We start from the raw sequence: 13,913 nt of genomic DNA, 5'->3' as shown, positions 1-13,913 counted from the left end.
GCTTCAGCCCACTGTCTGCTGAAAACGGGTCACAGGAGTGCATAACAAACTGCACTCTTGTGATCCACAGCTGAAATACAGCCAAACAAGCTTTGCCTGTACTCCTCCTTTAATAATAATTTAAAATTAATCACTCCGCTAATACTAATAAAGCAGCTGACATAAATTGTATGGTAACAATAAATAACAAATGGATGGATATATATGCAGCGCTAAACGCATGATATTATAAAGTAAGAGTCCATTGTGTTGAAACAAAGTCCTTGTTCAGGGAAAAAAAAGTGGAGCCACCCACGGTGTAAACAGGGACATCGCTTGTATATCAAGCCAAAATTTATTTAAAAATGTTGCTTGTCTTGCACAACGCTCTCAAACCAAGTTACTCTCAAACCAAGGTTTTACTGTAGTCTTGTTACATTAGACAGTTAGTTGGTATAGTCATTACATAAAAAATGTACATAAAAGTCTATTTCTTCATGGTTCCTGTTCTGGGCCGCAGTCTACATATTGCCCCTCCCATGGGTCGTAGAGAGCCTGAATCATAAATCTTGAAGCTTTGTCCTTCCACCAACTCAAACTCGAATCTCTGCAGGAGCTTGGCCATTACCACCTTCGCTTCCATCTATATAAAGAAATACAGATAATCAGTTTAAAGTATTACCCTTGGATTTCTCAACTTGAGTGAATGTCCTCTCCTGGGAGGTCCCCCTGCCTTTGTGATGAGATCCTGAATACAGGCCAATTGGGCTCATGCAATGATTTTGTCTGCATTTTAGTGACCTGCGGAAATCCCTGTCCAGCGCCCCTCTACCACCATTGCATTGTCAGCGGGTGTGCAGGCCTAGCAGACTAAACACAGGGATGTCACAATGGAGACCTCAAGATTTGTAAGAAACTGTCAGATGTATGCCCTGAGGGCATAAACAGAGAGATGGAAGTATGTGGAGAAGGTGGGTATCAGTGTGTTGGGTGGAGGGGGTGTTACTAAGAAAACCTGACACTTTGCCTATTCCTGTTAACTCAAATCCCTTTTTTCTAAAAAACAGCCTTGATTATTCAGTAGCACATAAGTGCTCATTTATACTCTCTAGTGAAACTGATTTTGAGCAGAGTGACTTAAAGTTTCAGTTCACAAACTGCATACTCAATGATTGGTAGAGACTGGAGAGTTAGATCTCTTGCAGATTGGCGGTTGGGGAGGTGGCAAAAACAGGCAGCAGAGCCGCGGTTTTACTGCCACCTGGCTGCCCACCCAAATTTGAAAAATACAGCTGAATGGAGCTGTACAAATTTTTAACGTTAGGTACAGAGTTTGACGGGTGGTACCACCTGTCAAACTCACCCACTAAGTTCAATGGGGCTGCGCTGCTTTCGTGTGCAATGCATGCAATTGTGGTGCGGTAGTGTGGCAATACAGGGCTAAATTAGGCAGTTAGTAGGCGATATAACACTATAGATTGCTCTTCGGAGGGCACCACAGTCCACCACAGGTTTGAAAGAGCCCTTAGCTATCCAAATCTTCACAGCTGGACTGGGGGCAGGTGAGAATACAAGTTTTGGAGGGGGGCGGGGAACCACAGAAGGTGCAATTACACTTCAACTCTCCAGTCTCCACCAAACACTGAGTATCAAGTTTGGGTGGACTGACCCTTTAAGTCACTCTACTTAAATTCTATTTTACTGGACAGTATAAATGAGTAGATGCTCACATGTTACCAAAAAAGCAAAGCTGTTTTTAGAAAAAATGCAACTTTAGTTAACAGGAATAGGCAAAAGTGATAGAGTTATCTAATAACAAGCCCCCTGCCCCTCCAGGCAAACACTGATACTTACCTTACCCTTGGTCCTTCACTGCTCTGTTTATGTGTCAGAGGCCTTGGAAAAAAATGGTTATGGGAAAGTATATGACCTTATCCTATTCCTCACAGGATGTGGTGCTCAAGCCCAGGATTGCTGTTAAAAACCATGGGGCCCCGTGCAGCCTAGCTTACAGGAACAGTGAGCCAAGCCTAACGGGGCTCCAGCTGAATGAAGAAACCACTAATTCTTGCAATCAAAAATTCCTGTGAGAATAAGCCCTTGATTAAGGTTTTCTTTTATTTTTTTACAATTTTATTTTATTTTTTTTATTTTTTTAACAGCCCTGTGAGGGTTGGTGAAATATCAGAAGTCTAAACAGACACCCAACGTATCTCTTTTGAGACAGAGAAAGAGATTGAGGACACAGATTCCTCAATTCTTTCTCTGCACCCTCAGCTTCAGAGTGAATGAACAGGAAGTGTTCTGTACAGAGGCTCCCCGTTCATTCACACACTGAATCATTGCAAACACAGGGAGGGACATAAGGGGATTGGTACCAGTAATTGTGCCAATTTCTGCTGCTCTGGGCCCCCCTGTTGAACTTATGGGGCCTGGGCCCAGTACAGAAGGACAGCTACTACCCCCTTATCAGCAGCCCTGCTCAAGCCTGTTCAGCAAATTACCAGAGCTGTGCATGTGTGGGAGGGAATAAGACCCTGTGTAAGCTCCGGCATGAAGCTCCAACAAGGATTAGACTCATGGGTCCAACAAGCCAAGGGGACAGTGGGAGAGTGAGGGGAAGGTAAGTATCAGTGACCGGGGATAACTAGATATAAAAAGGACTTGTCACTTTGTCCTCCAGTTGTGTATGCTGGATGTGTCTAGGCAGGCTCTAGGCATATAGTCCAGGCATTTTCTTTGCCACATTGTTATGTGATAAACTAAAATATCGTACCTGCGCAAAGACTTGTCCAATACAAGAACGTGGCCCAAGTGAAAATGGGAAATATGTAAAATATGGCCTGTTTGGAGAAATCAAAATTACTCACTTCATGTGCCAAACATTTCAGCTGAAAAATTAAATTACTACAGGCAATTTTGTCAGAATCAAAGTGTACTACTTTAAGACCAAATGTGCATAGGCATTTGTTTGTATGAGATTTTAATTAATGCCTATGCTTTGACAATAGTGAAACCTATTAACACATTTTCAAAATTCCCATGTAGGCTGATCTGTTATTAATGTTCAATTGTGTCTGCTTCAGGGAGCTTTTTTAATGAGCTGGGTGCCATGTCTGTATTTTGCAGGCCCTTTTCATTAGGATGTAATGCAGAGAGGATGCTTTACTAAATACTTGTTTGCCCCAAACATACAGTATCTGTAGCCCTACCCTGGGAGCACTTGGCAGATGTTAGGAAAACGTACCAGGTGAATCTTTCTTATTTGTGCAAAAGAATGTCCCAAGATATCGGTGCTGCGAAGGTGCCCGGTATTGGTGCGTATGGAGAGGTCAATTTAAAAAATCTTGTGTCCAGAGTAAAATCTATTTTATTGTTGTAGTTACATTAAAACATCATATAATGCATTTCATGGTTGCTTGCTACGTCTTCATAACAGGCATGTCACATATACTTTAGTCAGGGTACTACACATTCTGCACACTGCTGACAACTTTCTTCAGGGCCTCAACTAAAGTGTGACTCACTTGTGCTGAAGAAATGTCACATTGGTATGAAACACATTATATGGTGTCTTATCATAAGTACAACAATAAATTTTAGCGTGGCTCCGAATGTATAATCCACCAATATTGGACACCTCTGTATAAGCATTTGATTTGCATATCTCTTATCCTACAAACCACTCCTGTCACAGCCCACCCTGAGGGAATAAGGTCTGGTTCTACCTATGCATTAAGCAGGGGTCTCCAAACATTCTAAACAAAGGGCCGGTTTATTATCCTTCAGACTTTAAAGAAGTCGGACTGTGGCCAGTTTGAGTAGAAAAAGAAATTTGCCCCATTGTTACTGTCGGTGGGAGGAATAGTTCTCCAAGGGGCAGTGAAGTAATTAGTACAATAAATATACCAGGGTGGTAACGAATTCCCTCTATTGCACCTATGTATTAACTTATCTATTCCTATAGTTAGCTAGTTTATTAAAACTCTGACCACAGTTACTGTTGATATCACTATAATACAAGGTTATCTATGAAACCAAGCACACTGCTTAATAAAACAAAGTCTTAGGAAAGGAAATAGGAAAACACTAACATGAAAATACTAAAGAAAGATATTACAAAGCATATAACACCAGAACATATAATACAAGAATATGAAAGATACTTATCCCAATGCTTTCCTCAAGATTTTGTTTCGTCAGCTGGGCTCAGATGGCAAAAGAGATAGCCATGAGGCTCAGAGCCATCAGGCAAGAGCCATGAGCGAAAAAAGGGACAAATTCTCTCCTGTGTGCCCTTTTTACACATTCATTCAGACCCATTCGTAACCACCCCCACTAGCCTCCTGTCCAATGAGATATTTTCAAGAGGTAGTCCTTTTAATATCTTATATTATTGTCCATCCTGCTGTATTGGCCTCTAGGGGCAGCACTGTCCATGTGTCATCTCTAGATGCCTCTTCTGATCCTTTGATCTATCTCACCCATCGTCATCAATCATCCTGGCAGCCATGGCTCTCTTTGAAGATTGCTTGAAGTGTATTATCATACCAGTCGGCTCGGAGCCAAGCCCTTGTTACAGCCTTGCTAGCTTTCAGATGCAGATTCTGATATTCTACAAAGCTCTGATGTGTAACTGGTTAAATTCCAACTTGGGGCCATCTGCCTGTATCAACCAGGGAATTAAATACCAGAAATATAATATTAAACCATGTTGCCTTCCAACAGGTAGATAAAGGCAAGCAAAGGGCCGCAGTTTGGAGACCACTGCATTAAAGGAATAATTTGTCTTTTGCAAAATTTAGCAAATGCATACACATAATAAAACAAATAATTTGCATGTATTACATTTTTGCATTGAAGCCTGCAGAGCACTCCAACCAACCATGGTTAGTGCATCGTGGGTGCAATGCACAGACTCCTGCATTACATCTTAGCCCCATGTTTGTACAGTTATGGGGCTAGAGGAAGTAAACAATGGACTACAAGTGCAGGGATGTCGGAGTACTTGTGCTGACACTCTGTGAGTCCCTGCCATGTTGGCAGATAGAACTTGTAGTCTTTCATTCACAGGTCCCTGTATATGAATCTGTGAATGGATGACGTGGCAGTGTGGGTGTAGCCACGCACAGCCTTGTTAAATAAAAAAAAAACAGGATACTCCAGGAAGAAGGCCCCTGTGATTCAGATAAATGGGGGGCAGTTTGAGGGTGGGGGTTGGGGAATACGACCATGTTTCATGTTACTGCTCAAATACTGTATGGGTGTAATATGAAACATGGTCCAATAGGTGGAACAAGCCTTTAAGTTTGACCATCCACTAAAAGATTAATCTGCGTGGAGACAGAGATATTCTTCATATGCCTGATGACAGGTTGCATACTATTTAGGTGGACTACTGCAACCTAACCAGATGTAAATAATATTATTCCAAGATATTTTCCTATTTGTGGCCATAAAAACCAAGGAAACTACACTATATGGGAGTCTTCAGACTGATTGGTTGCCTGCATAGGCTCTTATACTGCTGGGAACATCTACGATCTTTAAAAAAAAGTATTGGAAATCATTAGAATTGGAGATTTTTAGGTGCTACCATTGCCCTAAGGCAAGAATGGACTAGAAAATGTAAGTTTAGATGTCTAAAAAAAAGAAAACCCCAAAAATTCACAGCTGGACCTTTTGTTAAAATCTGACACTGACTCGAGATGAAAAATTTTTTGTCCTCGGGCTGCTCCAAACAGATCGAAAAGGCTGTATGATCCCATTTACATCCAGCAATAAGGCAACGCTGATATATGGAAACCTTTACATGTTATTGATGTCTGATATGTAGCTGTCCAGACCAGTGGTCTCCAAACTGCGACCCTCTGGCTGGATGTGGCCCTTTGCTTGTCTTTATTTGGCCCTTAGGGCACTATTACTCCCATTGATACGAGATAATATTCTACTAACACCAACAATGCAACACCATTCTTTCCACTGACACCAATGATGGGGCACTATTCCTCCCACTGATACCAATGATGGGGCACTATTCCTCCCACTGACACCAGTGATGGGGCACTATTCCTTACACTGACACCAATGATGGGGCACTGCTACTTCCACTGATACCAATGATGGGGCATTATTCCTCCTGCTAATACCAATGATGGAGCACTGCTCCCTCCACTGATACTAATGATGGGACACTATTCCTCCTACTAATACCAATGATGGGGCACTGCTCCCTCCACTGATATCAATGATGGGACACTATTCCTTCCACCACCACAAATAATTGGGCACTATTCCTCTCACTAATACCAATGATGGGGCACTGTTCCTTCCACTGATACCAATTATGGTGCACTATTCCTTCCACTGACACCAATGATGGGGCACTATTCCTCCCACTAATACCAATGATGGGGCACTGCTTCCTCAACTGATACCAATGATAGGGCACTATTCCTTCCACTGACACCAATGATGGGGTACTATTCTTACCACTAATACCAATGGTGGGGCACTATTCCTTCCACTGATACCAATTATGAGCCACTATTCCTTCCACTAGTACCAGTGATGGAGCACTATTCCTTTCACTGATACCAATGATGGGGCACTATTCCTCTTCCTAGTGACCACATATCATCAACCAAGCCTAGGCATGATTTACTCCCTGCGATGCCGGGACATTTCTACTCCCACTGGCCACAGTCTGGACCCCATGAAGTCTGAAGAACAGTCCAATTGGCTATTTCCAATGTATTACAAAGGTAACAATTAGCACAGGTAAGAAAAAACAATTACTTGGGAGCATCAGGGTGAAATCGATCTGGGTTGAAAACAAGGGGATCTGGGTGAAACTGCTCCATCCTTCCCATGATGTAGGAGTTCAACTGTTTAAAGAACAACAGAAGATACAGAAGATACGGGTTTATTTCATAAAACAAATTGGTCAAACCTTGTTTCAGTACATTCCATATTTTTATTAGGCGTATTGATTTTAGAACATTGCAATACTTAATGAACATCACTCACTAAGCTGAGATATAGGATATTCTATACAGTATACTTGTCAGTGGCTCCTTTCCACCCTTTACAAAAAACACAATTATGACTCTTCCCAGTTTTAAGGAAAATTGGTTCCAGTCTGTGTTCCCATTAGAGAGATTTTTCATCACTTCCTGTCCAGAAAGTGAGGGTAAAATTTACCAATGGAGACACAGAGAGCAAATAAACGGATGAGAGAAGTTCTATACCATTCCCATTTTGCCTAAAAAAAAAAAAAGCAGCTAAGCTTTAAAATGGTACAAAAAATGATAAAAAAAAAAAATCGCGGGCAGGCAGGCTCTTTATTGCAGACGGAAAACGGTCTCTTGTGTAATAAAATACACCTACCTGCATGTTTGCAATCCTCCGTAGAATGTACACTGAGCTGCGCATGCACAGCTCAGTTTACATTCTGGCACACTGCCTGTGTGATAGGATGACTGAACTCCTGTGCATGAGAGGGGGAGACATCATCCCATGTCAGGCAATCGAGATGCCCAAAGACCAGCACCCGGAAATAGTCAGGGAGAAGATGCTGGCACCGGCAAACGGACCTTGCAGGCATTGCTCCTCCCCAGCAGCTGCATAAAAGGTTATGTAAGGAGGTGAGGGGAGGGACAAAGTTGCTGGGCCAGCACAGATAATAGACACTCCCAGAAAAGGAAAAAGCTTTGACATGCACAAAAAAAGGGTGCTGTGTTAGGGAATCAATTAGGCTAATTTTCTAGCAAGTTCCAACAAACAATGCAAGTGAGTAAAACAGTTTTTTTTCTACGCCAAGGAAAAACACTGCAATTCTGCATGTAAAATACATATTTGTTTGTTGCTTTTTTTTCTGCATTTTTTTAAATTGGTGCAAGGGTCTCTTTAGGGTAGTGATTACTGTATATATACACTGTAAACATTGTTTGGGTCAGTGGATGTGGAGGGTTTGGATCTTACCATCAGGGATGTTTTAGCAGGAATTCTCAGGCCCTCTATAACAGTTTCTTCTTCTAGTGCACGTGTTGTACCTGGAGCAGGAGGGTAGAGTCTTAAACTTTCCTTCAAGACCTAAAGAAGATACATATTAAATCTGAAGTTTGTAATATCATTGCAACTACCTAGGAAATCCAGGTGGATTATACCTTGTTTTTTTCAGGACTAATTGTCCTTTCACATGGTGGTAAATGGTAATGAATACCGCCTGTTTTTTTTTTGTTTTTTTTTTTTTATCAAATGAAAACTGGACCAAAATAGTAATAAAAACAACCATTTTTTAAAATTCAACTGTATATTTCTTGCTGTTACTAAAAAATAAATAAATTCTCCTATTTCTTATGTTTGTGGCAATACCAGATATGCAACCCAGCCCAATACTTCAGGGGGCCCATGTGGCTTCCTTGTCATATTTAGTTCTACACCTGGATAGGAGGGGTGGTGGGGGCAGCATATAGAGGAACCAATGTCCTTCATTTTACTCCTGTAGCAGCTGAAAGCCAGCTTCTCCTCCTCTCCCTCCCGCCAGTATTCAGCGGCTGCAGGAGAAAAATGGAGGGCATTGGTACCGCTATATGCCGCCTCTCCCTTCCACCAGTATATAGCGGCTGCAGGAGGAAAATGGAAGCATTGGTTCCGCTAAATGCCGCCCCTGCATCCCCTCTTATCCAGGTTAAGTGTTTCCTGCTGCCCCTCAGGCCCCAGTCTGCTCCCCTGGTCCCTCTCCCCTGCTGCTGGCTTCCATCTTCCCCTCTCTCGCCAGCTGCTGCAGGGGATGCCTTGAGGATGGAGAGTGAGGGAAGGGGCCGGTAAATTATATATTTTCCTATTTTCCTTTTTTAAATGGACACAGTGAGTAAACGGTGCCAAACGCTCCTGTGTCCATTCATAAGTGAATGAGCTTTGGTGATCAAAGGAGCTTTTAAATATAGAGCAACCTGTAAAATGGACAGTTTTTGCAGCTACCTGAGACAAATATTGGAGTTTTCCAAGATCTTCGTACTCGAGGTCTCTTTTGGAACCAATAACTTCATCCACTTCATCCTGAGCCCTGAAAGGTAAACCGAGTTCGTTGTTTAATCTGTATAATATTTAACCAATGTATTGTGAGTTTTGCACTTTTCTACATAAATTTTATAATGTTTTTGAGGATTTATTCATAAAATATATGCATTATTCTCCTTTGCACAAAATGTTAGCCACTGCCCCCCCCCCACCTATAACTGGCCTTTGCAACAAGGAGCATTGGAGGGCAACATATATAAAAAAAGGCCAAGGAAAATTCCAAGCTCTACTTACCGACCAGCCTGCGACCAACCAAACTGACCTGTCTAACAAGATGCGTTAGGCCTCTTGCACACTGCAGCTTGAAAAAGCTCAGCACAGCTTATTTTTTTTACTGAGTGAAAATACAGCCTAATAATTGTAATGTGCCTATGCACACAGGCGCGTAAACAAGCGTCGTGTATTCTTCAGTAAAAAAAATAAAATAGAAAGATCTGCATTTTTGGTCAGTAATATACGCGTCACACGCGGAAATATGCACGCATTTTCCAAGTCCGTTAACCTATTGTGAACGCGAGAATAAGTTTGCGTGCGAAAATTCGCGGAACTGTGCGCATGCTTATGCCCTCAAATATATGCGCGCAAATACATACAAAAAAAACATCTGAAAAAACAGATGCGCAAACAGGAGTATCATGTGCAAGAGGCCTTAAAAACAGGGGTTTAGTCTGCACACATTTGCAAATACATGCGCAAGCTACAGGCTCAAGGCACCCTGTTACCTGTAGTCCCTACCTCTGACTTTTAAGAGGCTCCACAGTGGAAGCACATGCATTCTGATGGATAGATAGAGGGCAGATGGGCTGGAGGGAGCCCAAACCTCCTTAACCACTTCAGCCCCAGAAGATTTGGGCGCTCAATGACCAGAGCATTTTTTGCGATACGGCACCGTGTCGCTTTAACTGACAATTGTGCGGTCCTGCAACGCTGTACCCAAACAAAATTTTTCCCACAAATAGAGCTTTCTTTTGGTGGTATTTGATCATCTCTGAGTTTTTGATTATCTTGCGTGATAAACAAAAAAAAGCGTTGATTTTGAAAAAAAAACACAATATTTTGTACTTTTTGCTATAATAAATATCCCCAATTTTTTTTTAAAAAAAGCTAATTTTTTTCTCAGTTTAGGCCGATATGTATTCTTCTACATATTTTTGGTAATAAAAATCGCAATAAGCGTATATTGATTAGTTTGCGCAAAAGTTATAGCGTCTACAAAATAGGGGATAGATTTGTAGCATTTTTATTATTTTTTTTTTTTACTAGTAATGGCGGCGATCTGCGATTTTTATCGTGACTATGATATTATGGCGGACACATCGGACACTTTTGACACATTTTTGGGACAATTGACAATTATACAGCGATCAGTGCTATAAAAATGCATTGATTACTGTATAAATGTCACTGGCAGGGAAGGGGTTAACACTAGGGGCAATCAAGGGGTTAACTGTGTTCCCTGACTGTGTGTTCTAACTGTAGAGGAAATGACGGATCGTGGTTCCTAGCTATTAGGAACTCACGATCTGTCTCTACACACAGAACAGGGATGTGTGTTTACAAACACACATCCCTGTTCTGCATCTCGTGCCCGCCATCGCTCGTGGCCGGTGGTCATTGCGACCGTCGGCCACGAGCATCGGCACCCCTGCAGTGCAACTATCCCACTTAAACGAGCCGACGTATAGCTACGACGGCTCACGGGATCTTGCCGACCTGCCGCTGTATAATGACGGCGGCTGGTCGGCAAGTGGTTAAAGATGCAGGGGCACACTGGACACCCAGCACTTAGCACTATGGCCGCAAAGGTGTCAGTGCTTTACCTGACCAATATATATCTACTGTGGAGCCTCTTAAAACTTAAAGGTAGAGACTACAGGTAACAGGGTGCCTTGACAGGGCCTGTAGCTTACTCATGTATTTGCAAATCTGTGCAGACTAAACCCCTGTTTTTAACGCATACTGTTAGACAGGTCAGTTTGGTTGGTCGCAGGCTGGTCGGTAAGTAGAGCTTGGAATTTTCCTTGGATTTTTCCTTGGCCTTTTTTTGGAATTATTCTCTTTTGCCCAAGGAATGATTTGATTTCTTAATGGATAATACATCAGTAAAGTGGTATCTTCACTTTTATCATATTATGTGTCTCACTTTTTAAGAATGTCCGGGTTCCGTGCCAGTTCTATCACTGTAAATGATAACTGGTTGGCAGTTGTTTCTTGCCCTGAAAAGAACACAAATCTGTTTAAAGAGCCTTTTCAAGCAAGCACAAGAGCTAGCAATCGGTGCGGCTAATATACAAAAAAACAGAGAACTAGAAACAGTGGCAAAACTGAAGCTTGCTAATGACAGCCAATCCAAAAAAGGTGAAAGATGAAATCATATTGGTTGTTTGAGGATATTGCCACACATTTACCCTTATTTGCATTGCTTCAACGTCTGTAAAACATGCCCACCTACCCATTCAGGGCAGAATGACAGGGCCTCCCTGCTGTAGAAATCTATCCTGGGTCTGCTCCGTTGTCATATGGTGTCAAAATGTAGCTGGGTAGATGACATCACTGATTCCCTTCCCCAAGTGACACAAATGGCGATGTCCTGGGTCAATATATGTTGCTTGGGGATGGGGTTGCAATCAGGAGGCATTGTCATTCTGCTTTGTATAGGCCTAATGAGTGTCTTATTAAGTCAGAGCTCCTGATCTGCATACTTGCATCAGATCAGTGAGTCAGAATGTACTTATGATACTGGATCAGCATGACAGCCAGGCAACTAGTATTTTCAGGAGAGGTCAAGGATGGAGGCCTCCTACATTCTCAGTATAGTAAAGTAAAGTAAGTTCTAAGAAAAGCACATGTAGTTAGGCTTTAAACTGTATTATATACAATCGTATAATATTTGCATATATTTTCTGAGTTTACTGCTTCATTATACACCTTTGCTCTGAACAATTTCAGTGTAAATTTTCTGACTTGTTTTTCAACTGATTACATTGTATCAGTTCTATAATAAAGCGGAACTCAACCCAAAAGAGGAAGTTACGCTTTTCCTCCTCCTCCCCCCATCCTCTCCCATAATTGGAATGTATTTTGTGGGGGGGGGGCAGGTACCTGATTTTGAGTCGGAATGCCGCGGCAATCTAAGCAGAAGTTCGCCCCCCCCCCTCCCACAGTCTCTTGGGACACGTCCCAGGTCCCAGGAGACTGCAGGACCATTCACGAGGTGCGGCTCACGCATGTGCATTGGACAGCTGGCTGTGAAGCCACAAGGAGTCACAGTCAGCTGCCGACAGTTAGGATATTGACACCTGGCCCCGAAGACCAGCAAAGATCTGGGTCGGGTAAGGACATTGCTGGATCCTGGGACAGGTAAGTGTGTGTTTTTTAAAACAGTATTTGTAACTGCTGGCTTTTAAAATTTTGTTTACAGGGTGAAGCTCCTCTTTAATAATTTCCTCGCTTATCCTGAAACTTTCCTTATTACATCAATATATACTTTTGTAGAACAGCTAAAAAAAGCTGTTGACTCTTATGCCACGTACACACGGTCGGAATTTCCAACGGGAAATGTTCGATGTGAGCTTGCTGTCAGAAAGTCCGACCGTGTGTATGCTCCAGCGGACATTTGCTGTCGGAATTTCCACACACAAATGTTTGAGAGCAGGTTCTCATATTTTCCGCCAACTTCACTTTGTTGTCGGAAATTCTGAGCGTGTGTACACAAGTCAGACGCACAAAATTCCACGCATGCTCGGAATCAAGCAGAGGAGCCGCACTGGCTATCAAACTTAATTTTTCTCGGCTCGTCGTACGTGTTGTACATGACCACGTTCTTGACGTTCGGAATTTCCAACAACATTTGTGTGACCGTGTGTATGCAAGACAAGTTTGAGCCAACATCCTTTGGAAAAAAATCCACGATTTTGTTGTCGGAAAGTCCGATTGTGTGTACACGGCATTATTCTACATGCAGTTCTACCTGTTCAAAAAAGTCATTGTACATTTATGGATTAGATTACAAACCCGCAATGAAGAAAGTAACAAAATTATCTATCAAATCTTCCATATCACATTCATCCTCCTGGGCTGTGAAGAGAGGGAAAAGTAAATTAGTCTTTCTTGAAAAAAAAGAAAATGCTTATCCATAGATATTTAATAAGCAAGAATACTTTTTTCCCTAAATGTATTACATCATGACCCCAGACAACAGTGGGGGTTTATAAGGGAGACCTCTTTCAAAACCTCTTACAGGAGAACCTTTACCAAGATTGGAATACCTGCCTTACTTTTTTTCCTAGGTATGGCCCCTAAGTGTTTTACGTCATACCCCTGGGATGGGAACAGTAAAGAATGAGCAGGCAGACTTCTTTCCAAACCTCTTCCAGGGGGGAACCTCTTCCAAAATCAGAGAATTGGCCTTACTTTTTTCCTATGTATGGCCCCTAAATGTTTTACATTATAACCCCTGGGAACAGTAAAGAACGAGCAGGTGGAACTCTTCTAAAACCTCTTCCAGGGGGACCTCTTCTAAGATCAGAGAATCTGCCTTACCTTTTTCCAGGTATGCCTCCTAAATGTTTTTCATTATAACTTCTGACAACAGAAAAGAATGAGGAGGGAAACCTCTTTTGTATAAAATGAGATAACTGAGAGCTCTTTTGGCTTACCTGCCCCTTTGAGGATCTGTGTTAATATATCCACTGGAACGTCTTCTCCGTCTTCAATTGCCTTTCTGCGTCTATTGATACATTCTCTCCCAGTTTTTCTGAGAAGTTTGAGGCTCTCTTGAGTATCTTTAATATACTTCTGCTTTTCCATGGAGAACTAGCAAGAAAGATATACAGAAATATACATAAAAT

The 13,913-nt window shown here is 42.0% G+C and overlaps 2 protein-coding genes across 3 annotated transcripts in view; both read right to left on the bottom strand.

Annotated features, from left to right (window-relative positions):
- LOC141117628 (cholesterol 24-hydroxylase-like) overlaps window positions 1–13,913 on the bottom strand; it is a 170,596-nt gene that overhangs the window by 32,633 nt on the left and 124,050 nt on the right. The gene's annotated exons all lie outside the window — the stretch shown is intronic.
- Window positions 285–13,913, bottom strand: part of LOC141117627 (cholesterol 24-hydroxylase-like) — a 46,859-nt gene continuing 33,230 nt past the window's right edge. Inside the window, exons 8-15 of one of the 2 annotated variants that reach the window (XM_073610567.1) lie at window positions 13,722–13,878; window positions 13,078–13,140; window positions 11,207–11,279; window positions 8,965–9,049; window positions 7,963–8,073; window positions 6,778–6,866; window positions 2,756–2,822; window positions 285–622 (exon numbers count right to left, since the gene is read on the bottom strand). In XM_073610567.1, coding sequence (XP_073466668.1) covers window positions 467–622; window positions 2,756–2,822; window positions 6,778–6,866; window positions 7,963–8,073; window positions 8,965–9,049; window positions 11,207–11,279; window positions 13,078–13,140; window positions 13,722–13,878 — 801 coding nt within the window. In that variant the 3' untranslated portion in view covers window positions 285–466. The remainder of the gene's footprint in view (window positions 623–2,755; window positions 2,823–6,777; window positions 6,867–7,962; window positions 8,074–8,964; window positions 9,050–11,206; window positions 11,280–13,077; window positions 13,141–13,721; window positions 13,879–13,913) is intronic. The other variant, XM_073610568.1, reaches the window with a different exon arrangement.

This window comes from Aquarana catesbeiana, linkage group LG13 (assembly GCF_042186555.1).
Source record: "Aquarana catesbeiana isolate 2022-GZ linkage group LG13, ASM4218655v1, whole genome shotgun sequence".
Taxonomy (NCBI): Eukaryota; Metazoa; Chordata; class Amphibia; order Anura; family Ranidae; genus Aquarana; species Aquarana catesbeiana.
This window is presented reverse-complemented; position numbering and strand designations above follow the sequence as displayed.